Source organism: Microtus pennsylvanicus, chromosome 3 (assembly GCF_037038515.1).
Source record: "Microtus pennsylvanicus isolate mMicPen1 chromosome 3, mMicPen1.hap1, whole genome shotgun sequence".
Lineage (NCBI taxonomy): Eukaryota > Metazoa > Chordata > Mammalia > Rodentia > Cricetidae > Microtus > Microtus pennsylvanicus.
In genome coordinates this window covers 87,600,541-87,622,257 of record NC_134581.1, presented here as the reverse complement: position 1 = coordinate 87,622,257, position 21,717 = coordinate 87,600,541, and the positions used below count along the sequence as shown (strand labels likewise).

General features: G+C 44.9%; 1 protein-coding gene across 3 annotated transcripts in view; it reads left to right on the top strand.

Annotated features, from left to right (window-relative positions):
- Ets1 (ETS proto-oncogene 1, transcription factor) overlaps positions 1-21,717 on the top strand; it is a 122,853-nt gene that overhangs the window by 38,635 nt on the left and 62,501 nt on the right. Inside the window, exon 1 of one of the 3 annotated variants that reach the window (XM_075966420.1) lies at positions 21,065-21,451. The exons of 1 other annotated variant lie outside the window; for it this stretch is intronic. In XM_075966420.1, coding sequence (XP_075822535.1) covers positions 21,370-21,451 — 82 coding nt within the window. In that variant the 5' untranslated portion in view covers positions 21,065-21,369. Of the gene's footprint in view, positions 1-21,064; positions 21,452-21,717 lie in introns of those variants that run through there. One more of the 3 variants, XM_075966419.1, reaches the window with a different exon arrangement.

The following is a 21,717-nucleotide window of genomic DNA, read 5'->3' as shown; positions in this document are numbered from 1 at the left end:
ACTTCTTGAATCTGCTTCTTGAAAACTCTTCAGTGGCCCTTAGATTGTGCCCACCACCTTCACCTCACACAGTGGGAGATGGCGGCAGTAATGCCTGGGGCAATCTCCCTGTTGAGTCAGGGCCTAAGAGGCAATAATGGCAGGTGAATTGCTGAGTGTTACACAATTGCAGACAACTGTCTCTGCCTAGACGTGGTTCTCTGGAGTCTTAGCCCTTCATATCTGATCTCCGACTTCTCTTGAAACTGTTGACCAGGGTCTATTGCGATAAATTCACTTAGACAACTGGTAATTTTCCAATCTCTCCAATCTAGGGAGAGATGGCCTCCTGATTATCCTACACAGACCCTGCTACGTGGGCCTTCCTGGTTTAATGTTAGCGTATTCAGCCTTCCTCAGTATGTTCGATGAACAGTCCTAGCAGAACAAGACTTAGGACTGGCTCATGATCCTTGACTGAAGATTGTTTTTTTCTAATTAGTTAGCTTTTTTATTTTATGTGCATTGTTGCTTTGCCTACATGCTTGTCTATGTGAGGATGTCAGATCCCCTGCAGCAGGAGTGACAGTTATGAGCTGCCATGTGGGTGCTGGGAATTGAACCAGAGTCCTCTGGAAGAGCCACCAATGCTCTTAACCGCTGAGCCATCTCTCCAGCCCCAAGTATTGGATTTTTACAATGAAGCTGGCCAGCTGCACCCGAAATCAGATATGCCTGAAGGCTGTCCTGGAAAGCCCAGGCGAGAGATAAGGGAGAACAAAAAAGAAGCTTCGTTCACTTCAAACAAGTCTGGAAGAGGTAGGCATTTTATCCTTTTTTTTTAACAGAAAATTCTGAGTTTAAATTTCTTGAACAGTAAAGCCAGTGGATCATGATTTTTGACTCTCTTGTTTTTTGACACAGTTGCAGAGCCGGATGAGTTTCCTGTGAACATTTGCTTCTCTGTTAATTTCTCCTTGGAGGAAAGTATCAGATATGCTGATGCTGATACCGTGTTCTTCTCTGGTGAAAGGGGAGTCTGAATAATCCTATTCTAGAACGTTCCAGTGAATGCCTTTTCTAGAGCTGGGTGAGAGAGAGTTGCTGCTCTTTACACCTCCAGGGTGTTGAGGCCCCTTTCCAGGCAAGGTGATGTTATTCCTATTAAACAGAATGGACAACTGGACTGGAGGGAGAGATAGAAAAATTAGCTGAATTCGCTTTCTGATACATTCTCTCACTGTATAAATTTTGTCTGCCGGGATAGATTCTGTTTTTACTCTTCGTTGTCACCTCCTCCTTCCTGACTCATGTCACTGTCCTGTCCAGATAAGACGACGTCAGCTTTTTTTACCAATCAGAGACCCATGAAAATCTCGGAAATAGAGCAGGAAAATGAGCCACTGTCCCAAATATTTTTGGATCTCCTCTTGGGTTTCTTTTGCTCGGACACTGGTTATTTGAGGGCATGAACAAACCCGGCCATTTGCAAGGCTTGTGTGCAGAGAGTGGGTATCCCTTTGTCGGGATTCGGCTGGGGTCGGGAGACTTTTCTTCCTCTACACCTAAATGTCCCATTCCCCTGTGCTGCTTACCCTCGACTCCCCACCCCCCACTTCGGGAAAGCTCTGTGAGCAGATGAAGGAGACCTTGAATAAGACAAAAGCGTTCAAAGTTTCTGAAAGGCTATACCCTTGAAGCCATCCGCAGTGTCCATAGCACGTGCTGAAGTTTACACAGAATGCTCAGACCTGAATAAAGGGACTAATTGTGGGGAAGCTGCTTTTCAGCGCACAGGAGGGGCTGTTCCCTGTGGGTTTTACTATCAAAAGGCTTTTAAAAGTGCAGTGTAGCCATTGTTGAATATTTCACAATGAAGTAAATACCATTTCTCTCCTTGCAGCTGTTCCCTGTGAGTGAGCGTAGAGTGATTTTTATTCCCCTCCCCTCCTGGCAGAAGATGTCTGCTGTATAAATGCAAACACTTGGGTAATGAGATTATTTGTGTGCGAATTCTTTAGGAAAAGCATCTCTTTATTTTAAACTCAATGTGATGGAGGGCTGAGGCTCTGGAGCAGGGAGCTGCAGGGAGCTCCTGGCAAAGAATAGGATTGACATGTCTGAGAGTGGAGCCTGGGGGAAGACAGCGAGAAGGGCTGGGCTCTGGGTGCAGCACACTTGCCTCATTCCCCAGGGCTGCCAGCAGCTCTCAGCCATACTGAGTGGGTGATGGAGGAGGGAAATTCCATTTTTTTTTCTCAGTAAACAATTGCTTTCCCATCTGCTCTTTCAGGATTCCATTCTGATCTTACAGGTTTTTTTTTTGTTTTTTAATGAATTTGATGGAACATTTTTTGTTCTCTATTTTTATTCCAAGGAGTTTCTCCAAGTTTTTTTTTCCTAATAAAATACACAGGGAAGGAGAAAGGCCATTCTAACACATGGTACAATGCAGGTTATGTTCCCTGTGCCCTGTACCATCCACACTGTAGCTGGTGCTATGGTGGTTTGAAAATGTTCCCGAAGTTCCACAGACTGAAATCAGCCCCCCTTTTGTGGAGAGGACTCTGGTGTGAAGTCATTTGATCCTTAGTTGGTGTTGTGTTGTTCTCGGGAGAGTGTTGTGACTCTCATGAAAAGTACGTCTGAAGGGAGACAACTCCCTGGATTCCCTTTTTCCTGTCTTCCACATGGCCCTCCTCTCCGCTCCTCAATGTTTTTCCCAGTGTTACCTTCTTTGCCAGGAGGACCTTATTAGATCAGAGTGAATGCTGGTGGCTGCCCTTTGCTCTGTGTACTAAATAAACCTCTTTCCTTTACTACTTAGCTAGCTCCCAGTATTGTGTTGCAACACAAACAGAATAAGATACCAAATATTCACAGATCTTCCTTTGTTTACTTTTTCAGTTTTAAAAATTGTTTTACTACTTTTTACAGAAATTGAGCTCAGGTATTCAGTGAGTTGGAATTAAGTAAAATCAATTAATGTTAAATATGAGTTATAGGTTTAACTCTTCTTAAAATAGCATCAGGAAAACATGGTAATAAATGGGGGGAGATTTACATTACCTAGGAGGAAATTGGATTTTGAAATTAGTTATTAGAGGAGTTTGTGAGTTACTTCCTTTCAAATATCTTTCAGAATACCATTTTCCAAAGGATATTTCAGTAGGGGCTGAAATAAGTTTTTAGTGTTATCTATCTGATTGATTCTTTTACATAAGATATAAACTTTTAGAAGGGAATTTGATGGGGTGTGTTAGGAAACTCAAGTGTAAAGATCGGTAGGAAGGAAAGCCACCAAATCCAGACTGCTCTTTTCATCCTGCTTCCAAGGGAAAAAGGAAACTGGCTGGTTGTGTTGATTGTTGGAATGACCTGGAAGGGGTTTTGGTTAAAATGCTTTGCAATGGGATTTTGCCCCTCTTTGATTATTGGTCACTCAGTCCTTTTATGCCTTCCACATAGGGTGTCCAGTATCCATGGGCTAGTGGTCAGACAGAGGACAATATTTTCCCCATCTCTATAACCCATGTAGAAGTTTTGAAGGACAGAGAAGGGAGAGTCCATGCTGGATGGTTGTTTCTAATGCAGTCTTTGTCCTCTGCCCGGCTGTGGCTTATTAGCTCTCCCCACATGGTTTAAAGTAGTCACTGTGAAAACAACATGCCTTTCTGAAGATGATTTGCAAATTAAAGAATAGTAGGAAAAATAACCTAGTCGTATCTTCTGAACTTTTAACACTTGGAGGTGTTTCCTTGTGTTATTTTATTTTCTTTTTCTGTGAATAATCACCTAGTTTACACACAGGTCCCTGGGTTAAGGGCCAGTCTTGTTGCTTGTCCCCCAGCTGCCAGGCCCTAATCTTCAGTCTACTGTGTGTTCTTGGTAAATTCATCATTAGGAACCTGGCAGTTACTGACTCTCTCCTTCCAGTTACGGCTCTATTGGTTTCTTAGTTGCAGAAAACTGATTGAAGTTTAAGAAGGAAATTGTTGACTTCCTCCTGAGCAGGACAGTAGAGGAAGGAGCTGGGAGAACCCCTTCGCCATCCGTGTGTGTTTACGTGGATTTGTCCTAAGGTGCTGGGGCTACAGGGTAAAAGGACTCTCTTGAAAGACCTCAGGGTCTATGACATGACTTGATAGAGAACTCGAGCAGACACAAGCCTGCTGGGCAGTGTCTCGTGAGCTCTAGGGAGGAGAGAAGGATGAGAAATGTTTATGCCACAGAAGGGAGGACGGGCACAATATGTTTCTCAATGGAGCCTTCAAGTGAAGTGCAGGTGGGGGTCCCGGGCGATTGTCTGTGGAGCAGTCTCCCCCTCCAAACTTGGACAGTCTGGCTCACGAAGGGCTTGTTTTACTGGTGTTTAGAATAGTGCTCACCCGGGTTCTGCTTTATGTATCCTAGATCACTGTTATTCTTTTCTTCCTACCCTGTGTTGATTTTCACCTCCCTGGCCAAGTCTGCCCCCCTCCCCTTGGCCCTTTTGCCTGCCTTCAGGGATGTGTTCAGCCTCCCCAACCCCCACACCCTGCCTCCCAACCTGAATGAGATAGTCCATTCCCGGGTCTGCTGCCCCTCACTTCATTAGTGTTCCTTATGTTTATAAAGCCAGAAGATAATATTTTTAGGTTCCATTTGGAGTTCCCCAGGCAGCCTCTCTCTAAGCCACTTAGGAAGTTTAGAAAAGAAGGTCATGGAAATGTTAGACTTTTTTTCCACTGAACTTTGGTTAAGTAAATGGTCTTAGGATGATGTCCATAGACCCCACTGGGAAGGTTTTTCTAGATGATGAGAAATTCTTTCTCCTTTATTTCTCTTGCCTTTGCCTCTGGAAAACTGAAGTTATTTTATTTATCAAATAATCAAGCTGTTTTGTTTATCAAATAATCATTTGAGATAAGCTTCCTGGGCACTATGTACTATACAATTAATTCCTTTTAAACACACGTTTTTAAACATGATTCCTTTATTATTTTTATTTTATGTTCGTTCATGTTTTGCCTATATGGAAGACTGTGTAAAGGTGTCGGGACCCCTGAAACTGGAGTTGCAGACAGTTGTTAGCTGTCATTTGGGTGCTGGGAATTGAACCCAGGTCCTTTGGGAAGAGCAGCCAGTGTTCTTAACCACTAAGCCCTCTCTCCAGCCCTAAAATGCATGTTTTAAGAGTATTTTCTTAGTATATCTCTTGAAGTGTGCAACTAACGTCACAATTGAACTTTAAAACACTTGTGTACTTTTAAAAACACATCCCCTGGCATTAACAGCCAGCGTCCCTCATCTTTCCCACTGCGGGCCAGTGCTGACTGTTTTGAAATCTGTCCTGGTGAATCTGTTGTTGAGTACTCACGTAAATGTAGGTGTACAATATGTGGCCCTTGGTGTCTGGCTTCCTTCCCTTAGCATGATGTCCTCAAAGCTTTTCCCTGTTCCGGGGTGAATCAGTATCTCATTCCTTTCCAATCATTAACATTCCTACTAGATGGCTATGCCACTTTTTATTTGCCCATCCTTTGATGGACATTTCGGTAGTTTCCACTTTGTGGCTACTATAAATAATGCTACTGTGAACATTCATGTGCAAATTTTTGCATGAACATGTTTTCATTTCTCTTGGGTATAGACCTGGCGGAGAATTTCTCAGTCATCTCTGTTTAACTGTTTATGGGATAGACAGTTAGCTAGCTCTATTGGCTGCCCATGAAGTGTACGCGAGCAGTTCACCTTCCCTGTATATCTCAACCATACTTGCTTTTCTCTGTCTTTTGGATTACACCCCTCACAGTGAAAGTGAAGTGGTATCTTCTTGTGGGTTTGCTTTGTATTTCCCTAAGATTATTAATACTGGGCATATTTAAATGTATTTATTAGACACTTGTATAACTTTTGTGAAAACTTGTTTATTCAAATACTTGACCCACTTTTCCACTGGGTTATTTATTCTTTTGACTATTGATTTTTAGGAGTCCTGTATGTAATTGTTTAGATGTAAGTCTCTCACTGGTGGCATAATTTGCAATTGTTTCTTCCTGTAATGTCAGTCACTCTTTGTCTTTCCTGATGCTAAAATTTGTGACACAAGACAAAAACGAATTTTAGTTTTGATATAACCCAAATTCATCTCTTCATATGTGTGTTGTGAAAAGTTGTAAAGTCGTTAGTTTTTTCTACTGTCCCTGCAGAGTTGTATTGATTTAGTTGCTTCATTTAAGCCTCTGATTACTTTCAATTGGCTGTGGTGTGTCCTGTGAAGTAAGTGATAGGATTTCTTTTTGAAGCATATACTTATTCTGTTTATCTTAGACCATTGTTTCCCCATTGCTGGGCTATTCTTGTGCACTGAAATTTTAAATACATGGGCCAACTACATTTATGCCATTTTTCTTGATTTAGGGCATACATTGTTATTTGCATTGAATAGCTCTAAAGACTGCTCTTTCTGACAGATAAATATTTTTAGGATTTGAGGATGCTTGAGTTGAAAGGTGTATGTGTAGGCATGTTTGTTACATATACTGAAGGGGGAAGAAAACCCTTACCATCTGTTATTTACATCGAGCCAGACATAGTTAAAATTTTACATATATTACCCTATTTGAATTTCACCCCAAATCCTGTGAGTTATTATTAATTCTATTTTACAGCTGAGTAAGTTGATCTTTTCATGGTAATTTGTCGTAAGTTATACTGACTTTAAATATCAGAACTTCAGTTGGGGCTCAGGTCAGCCTGAATCTCTATAACCTTGTAGTGAGCAATGGGGAATCACAGGCAACAGGGAAAAGCATAAAGAACATGGTGGGAAGGACTTGGGAAGAAGCCACAGTCTGCAAATCTACATGTACATGGTTATCCATTTCCTCATATCTAAATTGGTGCGCTCTGCTCCCCTCCTGTGCTACAGGGAAACCCAAACAAACAATATTTCATTTCGGAACTCCTTCAGCTTATTTGAAGTCAACAAAGCTAGCAGACGTTTGAAGTATAATTTCTTTGTATTTTTTAAATGACTCAGTCAATAAATCTCATAGAAGGCAATCTCATATTGTCCTTGATAAATTCTAAAGAAAGTCACTAACAGTTATCTGATAAACATCCTGGACCTACAAGTTAACCACAGACAAGAGGATTAACACAATTAATATATTTAATCTGGGCATTTGGGAGGGATAAACCCTGAGTCTAAGGAAAGTGGAAATGTCTCTTGTATTGAAGTTGTCCACATGTAATAGACTAGAAATTGCTCCTCAAGTCCCTTTCCCGTGTTGTTCCTTTTTTTCCTTTCTTTCTTGCAGGTGGCTTTACAAGATTGGGATGCGTAACTTTAGCACAGTGGAACATCTCCCAGAATATGGTGTTTGTGCATTTTTCACTCCAGTTTCAGTTATTCTGAAATGTCTGTTGGAATACAGGAACTACTGGATTCCCCAAAACATGTAAAATGAAAACAAAGCCTTTAGTAAGACCAGCGCTGTCGCTGGCTGCTCCGTCTGCGAGGGTTTCCAATGCTTTCCTGCTCTAGCTTTAGGAGATGCACAATAGACACCAAACGGGATGCAGAGCTTTAACCCATGTCAGTTTCCCTCGCCCCCTAGTTCCCCTGGGAGGAATCTGAGTCCTCCCTCTGCTTCTCCAACTCTGCAGCTGGGAGGTCATGCTCAAGCTGAGGCAGATATGTCACTTGGAGCTCCACTGGCTCCACCTTCCAAGGGCAACTCCGCTTATTCCTAAGAAAGAATGGGTAGGGACTGCGGCCTAAACAGCTCATCATCTGCCACCCCAAAGCCTTTTTTCCTCCCCCTATATTACTTTTTATTGGTGGGGGAAATGATAGCGCAGCTGACTCGTGGCGGGAAAGTGATAACATGTCTAATAGAAATCCACAGAAGACAAAAGACATGGCAGGAGAAAACTGCAGTTAAAGGTGGTAGATGGGACATAGGGGCAGTTTGAAACAGCTGCGCTAATATGGGTCTTCAGTAGTTTGTGCAGCTGTCTTGGATCAGAGTTCTACGAAGCATAGGAAAGAGCATCTCCATCCTGATTGATGGTACATATGGAGAGCCTGGGACGCTTCTTCTCCTCTTGGGTAACTCTGAGATGCTGTGCCATCAAGTGGGTTGGAATGCTCTTTGAGCTTCCATGCTAGACCAGCACTGTCACCCTGACTTCAGTACAAGGAAAGGAGAGATGCCTATTCATAGTCAGTGCTGAGGTTTGATCCAGAAAGTTAGCGTGATGCAAACTCTGACCACAGCATGAAACGAATATTTCCTAGTGAGGGATCCTGGTTGTGGAATTATATGGCTAGCTTAACCGGAAGCATTGCTTCAACCACCTGCTACCTAGAATGTATTGACAAGAACTGTTAGTCCACTGCTCCTTCTAGCAAATTCGGAGCACTTCTTCCTCCTAATGAGAGGTGTCTTGTGTGTCTTGGTAAGCCTTTTAACATTTCTCAAAACTTCAGCTATTTTCAGAAAACAGATATTTCTAGTTCACATAACAAATGCTAGTCTCTAACACCTTACATGATATTGTGTTTATCCGATGTACTTAATTCTTGTATCCAGTAACTCTGACAGGGCACACTTACAATATATATTTCTTCTGAATGTCTAGACCCTTTGATTAAAACCCATTGATTATATCCACATGCTATTTTGTTTTGATTGATACAATGGCATTCATATTTATACTCATTTACAATAATTCTCATTCACCCATGATTTCTGGTTTTATTTTTTATCAGCAGTGCACTCGTATAGGGAAGGCTATTTGATACACCCTTGACAAACTAGCAGGTGTGGCTTCTCCAGGCTCGATACTCAGTGGCTGTTTTATATTCATGCTAAGCCTATCTTCGGAAGACAAATCTATAGGAAAATGCAGACCTTTTTGTCTGTATTTATTGTCATATTTTCAATATGTCTGAAAGGTTGCATTAGTTTTCCTTTAGGCACCTCTGAGGATAGAAGGTGCTCCGGTGCGGGAGAGGCGGGTAAAACAACAGCTTATGGCCAGTCAGGAGCTGATCTGAAGATTTCAGGCCGCTATCATCATTGCAAAGTGGGCATTCCACTTCAGCACACAGGCTGCTTGCTGGAACAAAGGAAAGCCAAATAAACCACGGTGCTTCTTCCCCAAGTCTCAGGTCAGAGGTTACAAACTCCTTTACTACTATTATTTATTATCTGAGTGTTCCTGGTTTTCTACATGAACATATCCATAAATATTAGAAAGCATGCCTTTTTAGGAGCTCGGACTCTGATGATAGATAGCGAGCAAAGAAAATGATAGTGCGTGGCCTCATGCCTGGAAACGAAGCCACTCAAGAACCCTCAGGTATTGGCTTCTGCGAATTATTATGGCTGCTTTTGAATGTGAGGGATTTGACCATCAGAAATCCACCTTATGGAGAACTGTACTTCCTCTTGAGTTTGAGGTCCGTAACTATTTCCTGGGAGACTTGAATTCAGGGTTGCTTCATCTGCTCACTTGTGTGGAACATCTAAGAAGATGAACGAGGAGTCCTCCTCCTCTCCTCCTCCCTTTCTCCTCCTCTTCCGTCCTCTCTTCCTTTTCTCCTCCCCTCCTCTTCTCCTCCTCCTTCATTTTCTTCTGTTTTGAGCTGTCTCTCTCCATAGTTCAGGCTGCCTCCCCTTGCTATTTAGTATGTGTGTGGGCTCCCCTTGCTATTTAGTATGTGGGGAGGGGCGGGGTACACATGTGCCACAGTGAGGGGGGGGGAGGCCAGAGGACAACCTGCGGAAGCTGGTTCTGTCCTTTCCCTGTGTGGGATCTGGGAAGCAAGCTCAGGTCATGTGACTTGTCAACAAGTACCCTCAGCGTCTCACTGACCCTGTCATTAACCTCTGGGCAGCCCTCCTTACTTCAGCCTCCCACTTGTGGTGGTGTTGTGATGGCACCTGGGATGACTTTTCTTAAAAGCAGTTAGAAGGAAAGATTTTTTTTCTTAAGTTCAAAAAAAGCAAGAAAGAAGCTTTAAGCCCAGGAGCTGGCATGAAAAACCCAGGGATAGAACCATTCAGTAGGACTGGGAATGCTTAGCCTTGTCTCCTTCCTGTTTTTATTTGAGAAGTTGTATAAGGGGGGTGTGTGTGGGCGGGAACACACAACACACACACGGTGCCCCTAAGTATGGTGGAGGATAAAGTTTATTACAGATAAAAGGGAGAGCAGAGGCAGAGGCAGGGACATCTGGGAGAGTCCAGAGTGGACAATGACCAGACTGAACCTGGCCATGTGGAGAGAAGTGGAGGGGAATGAAGAGTGGAGAGAGGGGAGCCAGGCTTAGCAGCCACCATATTCAACATAAAATACTTTCATTTGTTCATTCCTTATTTATTTATTTATTTATTTATTTATTCATTCATTCATTTATGTATTTTTCCAACCATTATCAGGTATTTGCTATGTCCAAGCCATTGTGTTTTAAGCTGGAAATTAAAATTTTAATTCAATGTGGTTCCACCAGTTGGGAGGGGCAGGGGCTAAGATTATCTTCAGTAATGTAGCAATTGCTCCATCAGCAGCCTGCATGGACACATTTGAAGGTTGCTTGTCCTGAGATCCCAGAGGAGGAAATGACTGATTTCAGCAGGGAAGACCCTGAAAACCTTGTCTGGGAGGGAACATTTGCTGATCAGTCTTGTCAGCATAGTGGAAACGAGACGAGGGCTTGTAAAAAAAATGCATAAAAGTGTATAATCCTAGATTTCCAAAAGTCCGGGGTTGCTCGCTAGACAGCAAGAGCCTTCTTTGGAAAAGAGGGAGAAATGACACAGAGGGGAAGACAGGATGACAAGCGGGCCTCTGCCTGCCTGGCTATAGGGAGCGCCTCATTATTTTTGCATGATGTTTACCAAGAGCTGGTGGGAACATTTGCTTGTATCCCACCTTTCCTTTGTATGTAATGCCTTTCCTGGAAGGCTGTGCTTGCCTTTTCCATAGGGCCTGGGCCTCCAGTACAAAGGGACAGCAGCCCAAGACTCCTTGAGTACATCTCCCTTTGGCCCTGTCTAAGTCTTTCACCAGTGTTTCATTCCAGTGGCTGGGATATGGGTAGATGCTCCCCAAAGACCACAAAGTACTAGAAACTTTTTCCTTCCTGAATAAAGTGGTCTTCAAAAGAATGTCAGTTAGGTCTGCACGGTCAAGCTGGGAATGACTAGAGTGTGAGCTGTGGGGGAAGTGGGACCGCGAATGAATTCCACCGTATTGATAAGGGTTTCTTCTCAAGGGCTATGGCTAATTGGTGATGCGGGGGTGGGGCTTCTGAGAAGCAGAAGATTGGATTGTCTATCTCCAGGCTCTTTGCAGAAGTTTCTGGCTGAGAGAAACTAATCAGGAGACCTGCATGGGGAGAGAGGCGTGTTATTTAATTAGCTTTACAATGGGCAGACTTGAAGGCACGTGGTGGGTTTAATAGAGGGAGATAGATGTCCTTTTTTGCGGGGCTAATTGTTGGGAAAGAGCAGGGTCTTTGTTGAAGCCCAGCATGAGAGCTCTGATCTCTTGCAGCCCGGGGCTGCCCCTACTTATAATTTTAGACAGAGCTATTCAGGGCTGCTCTGCAGAGAAAAGAAGAACAAGAAGTGTATTGTGTGTGCAGGATCAGTGCCCAAACCTCCCCAAAGTCACTGGAAAGGAAAAGAGGAGAGAAAAAGGCAAGCCCGAGGACCTGCCATGTGCCTTTTGGAGTAATTCTCCGTCATTTATTTACTGTGGCTTTTGAAAAGGACAAGGCTACACTTTTTTTTCTGAACCAACTTGGAGCTAAGGTGGGGTGAGTTAACCAAACACCCCCAGAAATACCAATTAACTCCACTTTCCCAACAATACGGCATTGGTCTTGCCAAGATGGAGTAGGCAAGCGAGGCGATGACGCGCGTCCCGTACTGCCAGCCTTGTTGGCAAGGTGCCAGGCAAATGGCAGTGCCAAAATGCAAATTATGTAGCTGAAGCCCCCTGAATAGAAAATCTGTGCGGCTAGAGGGAGTTCCTGGAGCAGTGATGGTTCAGAATGACAGCCCAAAGAGTAGACTATCATAGCATTTCCTAGGGGCCTTCGGGGTAACAGGCTTACACAGGTAGCCATTCCCAGCAAGGAAAAGGTCATCTCACATCCAGATGGCAAACCCGGGCTTTTAGGGTTGCTGTATACATCCATAATTCTGTCACTGACATGGGTTAGAGATCAGTGTTGATGAATTCCTGCAAGAAATGGGAAGTTGAAGGAAGGGTGAAGCCAGCTCCTTTAAGAAAATACGATGCTCTTCAAGTTGTACAAAATCATTGCAGCAAACCTTCTACCCAAGAGAAGAGGACCCAGTTTTGGGAGGAGCCCTGAGGGTACGAACTCATCATTGCTGTTAATTGGTATTCGGCTATGAACGTGTGTCTAGAACTTCCTCAGCAGTGCCTCACATGTCCACAATGGGAATCGATCTCCTGTCATCTACAAAGGAATGGTATCAAGGATTTGTGTGATTTGCTTGCTCAGCACTATCTTTATCCCAGCATCTGATGTTAATGGCACACACCAAGAGGGGCGCCAGCGTCTACTAATCTGTTTGTGAAGAAAACAGCCTTCAGTGGTTTGGATTAACATTCTTGAAAAGTTTTGCGCTCACTAAATCAAAAGTCACATATCTGGTGTGGATAAGAGCAGGGTGGGGTGAGCCAGAGTCTCGTGGATCCCAAACTTGCTATGTAACCAAGTGTCTTAGTTTCTTTCCCTGTTTGTGTGACATAGGCAACTTAAGGGGGCCAAGGGTTTGGTTCTTTCTCACAGTTCAAGGCATAGTTTGTCATGATGGGAGGTGAAGGCAGCGGGAAAGTGGGTCGGCTGTTCACATGGCACCCACTGTTTGGGGAGAAGGGAGGGAGGAGTGAGGAGCTCCCAGGAAGGGAATGGCACCACCTACCACCCACAGTGGATGGATCCTCCCACCCCAATTAGTGAAATAAAGATAATTTCTCAAAGGCACACCCAGAGGGCCATCTCCCAGGCGATTCTAGATTCTGCCATGTGGACAATTAACATTAACTATTACAGCAAAGGTGGCTTTGAACCTCCCCACCCTCTATCCTCTATCCTTTGAACGTCTGAATTGCAGGCGTATACTACCGCTGTAGGATCTAGTCTGATTTCTAAAGGTGGTAACAGCAGCTAAGAGTCATTGAATACTCCCTCTCTGTCACCCAATATAAACTCAACCCCTAGGCGGCAAAGAAGTAGAAAAGTAGAGTCCAGAGCTGGGATATGAGCTTTGCCACTCTGCTTCTCTGCCGCCTAGGTGTTTTAGAGTTGAATGGTATGTTCTGCATAAGGAGCACAAAGCCTAAGAGGGTGCTTGGCAAAAAGCTATAAGAAGCGATCTTAGTGTTTGGGAACACGAGCATCATCTGGAATAGCCTCCTCACCTTTACAGCTCAGCTCAACTCAATTAAAAAAGTTCTCCAAGGTAGGAAGCACCATTAACTCTAAAATATCGGCATCTACGTGAGCACTGGGTCCTTTCTGGATGTGGAATAGCTGTTGCCAGCCATTGGTCTCTCTCAGAATTGTGGAACTCCTCCCCCCATCAAAAAAAAAAAACCAAAAAACCAAAAGTCTACAGTCTTTTTGATATTTTGTTTTAAAAATTTTTCAACATTATTTAGAATTTTTAATTCCTGGAAAGGGGTCTCTCCTGGGAACCTGCCACTTGAGAGCTGCTTGCCTTTTGTTCTTTCCTTCCAGACAGCTGCCAGCTCCTCACCCAGCTGTGTTCCTCCCCCTTCCAATGGGTCCCTCCGGGTGCGTCCCACCCTAGGTCCTTTTGTGAAGAAGTCTTTCAGGCCAATTTCCCAGTCTGGGAGAACACGTGTTTCAGATCACAGGCAGAAAGCGTCTAGAAGAAGGGACTTCTAGACGGTTTTTTTTATTCCCCAACTCTCCTCCCCTGAGTTATCATTTCAAGTCAGAAGCTCTTGACCATGTGTGGTTCACAGGCCCGAAGGATTCCAGGGTATCCTTGCATGTCCTCCATGTGGGCTTTCCTGCTCTCGCATCACTGTCTCCAAGGAAGGAGCGCCAGCGCGTGGGAGCCAATCCCTAGTCCAGCGGAGCCTTGCGTCACCGCCAGTGCTTGTGGCCACCTTATTCCACCTTGAGGCTGAGGCATGGTGTGGAGGAGGCACAGCTGGTTCCTTGCAGATTAACTGACTTTGCATCTCTCTTTGAGCCTTCTTAAAGTAGCATTGAGTGTGAACTGTAATCCCAGTGAAGCAGACATATCCTTCTTGAGGCTGATCATCTGTCAGCCATATAGCGGTGCCATATTTGGTGGTACTTGTGGTGGCGGCTTGTGTGTGGGGGGGTCACAAATGTAAGTTTCTAGACTCCCTAAAATTGTTTTTCCAGATTTATGCCCTGTGTATTCATGAAATTTAGATTCTAGTCACACTTACACACACATACATACACACACAAACACACACTCAGCATCTAGATTTGAAGTATTTGAGAATTCAAGTGCTATGTGTTCTAGATCCTCTGTTTTTAGTTACTGTTAGTGTTGACTGATAAAGCTGGAATTTCTATTAATTCATTACAAAACCATAATGGGTCTCAAGGAAGGGTTCTTCATGTCAGCAAAATGTCTGTGGGTGACTGAAGGGAAGTACTCAGACTGTGTTTCCCAGCGTGACTTGTGTGAGTTTTCCTTGTTTTTCGGTAGTGGAAAAAGAGATGAAAACTACCATGCGTTTATTCACAATCCCAGTCACAGCCCATGGATTTCTTGGTTCTTGTGGCTTGGGATCAGCCAGGTTTTCTGCTACTACATCTTGATTACCCAACACAGAGATACAAAAGATGTAGCGAGTGTGATTCTATCAACATAAGAGAGGTTAGCCACCTTTCCCTGTCCCTGTGTGCTTGGCAGGCACTTGCAGTTCAGTGGCTGCCATGTCTTTCCCCTTCCCATCCTGCTCAACCATCCCCACTGCGCTCATCCTATCTGTACCCCCCACCCCTTTATTCTTTATCGCTGAATACCTTATAGCAAATGGATTCATTTGAAGATGCACTGTTCCTAAAGGCACACAAACTTTAGTTCATTGCATGTATTTTCCTTTTCTTATAAATTACACACACACACACACACACACACACACACACACACAGCAACTGGTGGTCAATGAAATAGAAGATTCCGTCTGAGAAAGAGCTCCTGAGCAGAGTCTGAGGAATGAGCAGTGTGCTGTATAAATGCTCACACCGACAGTGAGATCCTTAGCTTGCCATGTGGTGAGCCAAAGGCTACTTTCCACAAACAACTACATGTGTGAGGACGCGGACGAAAAGTCAAATGAATATAGTCATCTTGCCAACATTTTAAGTAGCTGTATGGATGCAAGGATAAGCAGAGCATGCAAAATAAATTAGAATAAAATGCCGGAAGTATCTTTTTGGTTAGGAGAGAGTTGTTTAGTTCTTTAATGCAAACTTTGGGCAACCTTGTCTCATTTGTAGGCAAACCAAAACAAGTAAATGAGTTTTATTTTTCTCTGTACAGATCAATATTTGAGACTTTAAGAAGTTACCTGTTTATTAATGAAATATGGTTATTTATTGAGTTCCAACTACATTCATCTCCATGACACAGGGTATAACAGAAACTGAGGGGCTAGACATGCGTGTTTCAACACATATAAAGCACGCATTCAGTCTGCTGAACACAAAATCGATGTCTCCTAGGGAGGAGATAAAGCTTCTAAAAGGAAATCCTTTCTTATGGCAGGTGTTCTTGTGAGGAAAGAAACCCCGAGAAATACCCATACATTTGCGCATGACCTGCCCCGCCATTGTTTGTGCCCCCCCCCAGGATCCTGCCACTCGAATTCCCCCCTGACTCAACTGTGGCTCTTCTAACATGAGGCTCTGTCTCAGAGCTCCCTCTCCCAGTTTCATGGCTGTTGGTCATGTGAGACGGTGAAGGTGGCTTCGTGAAAGTCCTGGGTTCATTATCAGGTCCTAATTTCATCGTAGATTCTTGGAGACTCAAGAACAGACAGCCACTGCGCTTTTGACTTCCATCATGCCCTCTGTTGTTTCCAGAGGAGCCCCCTTCTATTCCTTTACAGTCTCCCCTGGCAGGGCTGTTTTCTCCTAGTCTCCTTTGTTTGATTCTCAACTCCAAATGCAGAATGGATCAATGAATCCATCACTTCATCTCTGCTCCTTCGTCTCCAGAGTGGTACATGTAAAGTCTTTTGGGTGGACTGACTTTGAATTTAAAAATGAAAGTGAGTTAAGGGAAGGGAAAAGATTTCACAGTGAAATTATTTGAATGTAAAGTTCAAGCCATGCATACAGAAAAACCAGTCTTGAAGTTTGGCACTGTCTTTATAATCTAAAAGAAAAACTGGGCAAGATCAGGGGAAGGTTGTAACCTTCTGCTAGGACAAAACCACCTGAAACCCTTGGGGTAGGATACAATCTTGTTGCCATGGGGTAAAAGCCTGTTGCTAGGGGCTTCTGTGATGTTATTCGAGAACCCAGTTCTCTTGCCATCTATGCCAATGCCCTCATCCCCCATCTCCTCACTAATCTAATTTAGAACAGCTTAAATTGGGATCCAAATTATAAGATCCCCGTAGGCTCATAGGGCAGTCACATTCTACATTCTCCTGGCTTGGAAAGCAGCAGCGATCCTGAGAAAGACAGTCAGTGAGATTAAGGAGAAGCACACTGACCCTGGGTGTGAAGAAGGCCCCCAAGCTCTGCAGTTTTGATTGGCAGCGCCTCTCCTTTTGCTGTCTGTGCCAAGTCTGATTTGCTCTGAGAAGAATACGTGATGTCTAAACTGATGGATTTTAAAATGTCGCTTGGTCTGTGGATTAGGCCAATCCATCCCACATTGTTGGGGCTGCAGATGCAGTTGAATGGCTCATAATTATAGCCTAAGAAACTGCAGACAGCAATAGAGCCAAGCCAGACCCCCTTTCTCCTCCTAGCCCATGCCAAGCTATCTCCCACAGGGAACGAGGGTGCTTAGTCTGCAATGTACTTGCCGAAAACAGCACAGATTCCTGCTGGATTTCTGGGAACAGTGCTTGGTCACCTACCTGTTCAGACGCACATGGGGTTGGGCTTTTGTTTGACAAGAGTAAGCTCATTTATATCCTCCACTGGCTAGGAGGGCTGTACTTGGAAGTCACTAACAGGCTTCCATCTCTCACCATGTGGTGAGAAAGGGCAAGGTTTTGCCTCCAGTATGATCTAGAACAGTACCTTTCCGCCTCACTTTCAGAACAAATACAAATTCATGTTTTTTTTTTCTTCCTCAGTCAGTGCTGGAAATTCTCAAGCAAGGCCAGGTAGTTCTCTGTTCAAGGATCATGGAAGGGGACTGGATTTTAAAATTCGTCATGATAGTTATCTGAGCTCTCAGTTAACTGAGGTTCTACTCCACTCCACAGAGTTGTCCGGGGATTTAAAGTGCTAGTCTCCCTTATTCTGGGTCTTAAAGAGTTAATTGAACACTTTCCTACCTTAGACATTCTGCTGAAGTTTTGTGCACATATGGTATTATTTAAAGCAAAGAGATAATCTTGAAAGGTGGGTGCTATTATTTTCCCCGCTTCAAACATGGGAGCCTGAGTGAGTTTCAGGACTAAGTGGTTTACCTTAGTAACTTAGTAAGAGCAAGTTGGTTAAGTTAAAAAATCTGAATCTCACTTCTGAACCTTGCTGCTCAGTATCTCTGTTTATTACAGAGTTTTCTGGGCGGAATGGGCCTTCAGTCCTCCCCACCCTCCTCCCTTTCTGCCAAACAACTGCAGCTCTCATATGGTCCATTGTTTATTGTATTACTTGAACAATAGCTAATGAGTGTATTCCATGCTAGAAAGATCCAGGGGTGGTTTTATTCCCTGAAGCAGAGATGAGGTTGTGACACCAGAAAGGTTAAGTGGCCTTGGTGAGGTCACAGAGCCAGCCTGCTCTCAGCACACCACCTTCTGAGTCCCTGGCTTAGTTCCTAAGCTGACCCTGAGGCCTTTTGGGATTACACTTTAATTGATAGTTATTTTAATTTCCTGCTTATCTCCAACTTTCCATTTTATTGCTGCTTAAATGGTAGATATTGAAGCCTGGGGCAGTTTTTTCTTTACTCCACCCCCCCCTCCATACTTTGCACCAAATAGAAACCGCTTGGTAGAGAGTTAAGTTTCTGACGTGTTTTTCGGGGTATGACAGGGCCTGTTGGCTTTTCTCAGCCTGAAAGGAGACCACAAGTGCAGCTTAGACAGGTTGCTAACTGAGATCTTGAGAGCTTGTTTAAAAAAAAAACACCTTACATTTCTACCAGTAAGTCAGCCTCTGTGAGTCATGAACTCGCTTGGGATCAGTTGTTAGTGGTCGAATGTTTTTGTGCTCCCTTCAGAGAGGCCTATTTTTAAAGGTTCAGAAGGCAGAGAATTCTAGCACACTTCTGCAGAGGAAGGCAGGAGCTTCCAGAAGTCTTTGAAATTAAATGCATTTTTATATACTTACTGAGTCTGGGGCAGGATTGAGGGAAGAATGAAGGGAGATTATTTTTTTGCTGGATGCTCCTTGTGGTGAGGACATCCCTGTATAAAGGTAACTCCTGTCTGGATACCATTCATGCCTTTTTGGACTCAATATCCCTATTCTCCAGAGTCCCAACCTTTGGTCAGATGTAATTTGCTAGACTCTGAGGGTTTTTAAAGATACAAATCGGTTCTCTCCCCAGTAGGAAGCAAACTCAAAAGAGACATTACTTACTCCCCCCCCCCCACATTCTTTCCCCCCACCCTGTCCCTGCCAGGTGCTTTAAAAACCATCAGTCTTGAAACAGTGTGCTCAGGTATAAAGAAGATATATGATGTATGTAAAATGTAGTTTGGGGGGAAAAATCTACTTGTGTTATAAAGAGAATACCAATTCCATTTGTCAAACATTAATTAAGTGAGCTACTGTCCTCTGTCCTGGTTGGATTATTAACGTCCCAAACATGTAAAACTGTCTTAACTGGTTCTCTCTCAGTGCTTTTCATCCTACAGGGCGGTTCAGCCAGATCCTGGGCTCTTCACAGGACTAGTGACGTTGGGAACATTTGCCATCAGTATCATCCCAACCCACTTTCTGGTCTGGACATTAGCACATTTGAGCTCGGGCACTTTGGGACAGGGAGGGGAACAGGAAGATCTACAAATAGACGGGCACTGTGCAAGGTTTACAAGGAATACATTCCCTCCCTGTTGCCAAGGCAGAAAATGTCTACAGCGCTATCTTGCTGGTGGCTTAAGTGTCTCACATGCAAGCATGGAAGCAGTAGTGTAACTAGACACTAGTTTAGTAGAGGAAGAGAGGTGTGACCCGTGGGAGAGAGAAAAGGAGTGATTCTGAGCAAGCTGCTTTTGCAAATAGAGTAGAACTCTCCAGCATTTTCCTAAGACCAAAACAACAAAATGAAATTCCCCCAAGAATCTGTTCGCTTGTTCAGTTCTCCAGATGTCATAGTAAGTCAGGACCAGCTCAAGATTCTGTCCCTTGCTGCTTGTTTGGCATGTGGATGTACAATCCATTCATCAGCTGGTTCCCTAAGCTTTTCCCAGGATCCAAAGTGTCTGTTCTTGTCATCTGGAGGCCAGCATTGTTTTCTCATACCTTGCAGAAACACAGCTGGACTGCAAACAGTCTTTGTTCTTTAAAAAAAAAAAAAGAGGATTATCACATACACGTATTTTTCTCTGGTGACCAAAGAAGGGTGGAGCCCGGAGGTTGGACCAGGACCCAAAGACTGACACTCTATTACTGTTTCTTCAACCTGATTTGCTTTGGGAATCCTGTACACTGCTAAAGCCCAAAGGGGGTAAAACAAACAACAACAACAACAACAAAAAGCCCCCCCCCAAAAAAACATGCTTAGATGAAAGTTAGCAGGTGTGATGGAATTTCCTAGAGCAGAAGTTAACAGTTGCAGACCTGGAGTGGGAGTTAGTTCATCACATGCTTAGAAATCAGGAAACAGTACCAAGAATAGCCTTCCCTGAGGCTGCTCAGGAAGATTTATGCTGTCTTTTAATCAAAGGTAGATGTCAGTGCCTTGCTCCGGCTACACATGCGCTACCATGTCCTGGGTAATTTGTTAATGTATGTATGTTAGCTGATGATCGGTGGCCACCTATGGATTATCCTGGCTCGCCTTTTTATCTGGAGCCTCGGGAGTTCCCAAATATGACAACGACGTGCACCGTGATTCTCTGGGCTAGCGATGAGCCCCACAGATTCACACCAGAGTGCTGGTGGATGTGGTGATGTAGAAAAGGATATTGGAACTTTTTTCTAATAGAGCGGAAGAACTAGTTATGGGTTCTGGACTCCCCGTTTAATCCAGGAGCTTTGGGGCTTGAGTTCTGGGGGTCTCCGATTGACTTGGTTCTGAGCTAGGGAAGCTGGTTAAGGTTTTCCGTTCACCGATGCTGGCTACCCTTGTCACTTAACCATCCCAAGGGTGGGATTCTGAGTCATGTCTCGGCTGGAGGCCTCCCAGAACACCCGCTGTGGAATCCCCCGCACGCGCCCCTCGGTGCGTACCCAAGCAAGCCTCATGTCCTGTGTGTCAAGCTTTGTGAATGAATGATGTACACGCACTTGGAAAACTATGCTGCTACCGGAGCGGGCCGCAGCGGTGACCAAGCCCTCAAGAATGCGTGCAGAATCAGACGGACTTTCCCGAGACCGTGGCAGCAGCCCCTGCACGCCAGCTACCCGCGCTCGCCTTTCTCACCAGAAGTGGCCCGAGGCCCTTGTCCAGCGACCGGAGTAGCCCGGGCTGCGCAGCCTTGCGGGGTCCGGGTCCAGCGCGCCCGCCCTTCCTTTCGCTTTTGGGAGGCCGGCGGTAATTGGCTGCGGGAGCTAGGCCCCGCCCCCGGCGCCCCGCGGAGTGGGCAGGGCAGACACGGGACCCTGGGCCTGGGCTCCGGGAGGAACGCCCTAAAGCGGAGGCGAGCTGCACAGCGCCAGCGCCGGCCAGCAGAGCGAGCGCCGGGGACAGAGGAGCGAGCGAGCGGGCGGGCGGGCGAGTGAGGCGCGGGCGAGCGAGGCGCGGGCGAGGCTGGGACCCGAGCGCGCTCTCTGCTCAGCCAAGTGCCAACTTCGTGCTGACTTGCTGGGTGTGCACCTTCCCGTGGGGCAGGCAGTCAGCGGGAATTTGAGATTTTAGGGAAGAAAGTCGGCTTCGCCCTGTCCTCTTCCCCCCAGGGTTCAAAATCCCCATTAAAAAGCAAAACATTTACTACAAACTTGCTCTCATCCCGCCGGCCCCCTCAACTCCCGGCACCATGAAGGCGGCCGTCGATCTCAAGCCGACTCTCACCATCATCAAGACAGAAAAAGTGGATTTGGAGCTTTTCCCCTCCCCGGGTGAGTGGCGACATCAAGGCCCCCACCCCAGCTCTGGGTCCCTTCCACTTCTCCTCTGGGTTGCGCTGCTCCCTCAGGAGCCAAGGATGCAGAGGCCAGGACGACTGACTGTTGGTGGCCCGAGACCCTTGTTTTTTTTGGGGAGGGGGGGCTGTATTTATTTTCACAGCTGCTTTTTTTTGTGACTAATGGGAAGAAACTTATAGAATTTCCAGCGTCTTAATTCTGGTGTTTCAATTTTCCCACATAAGCGAGAACCTTCACGT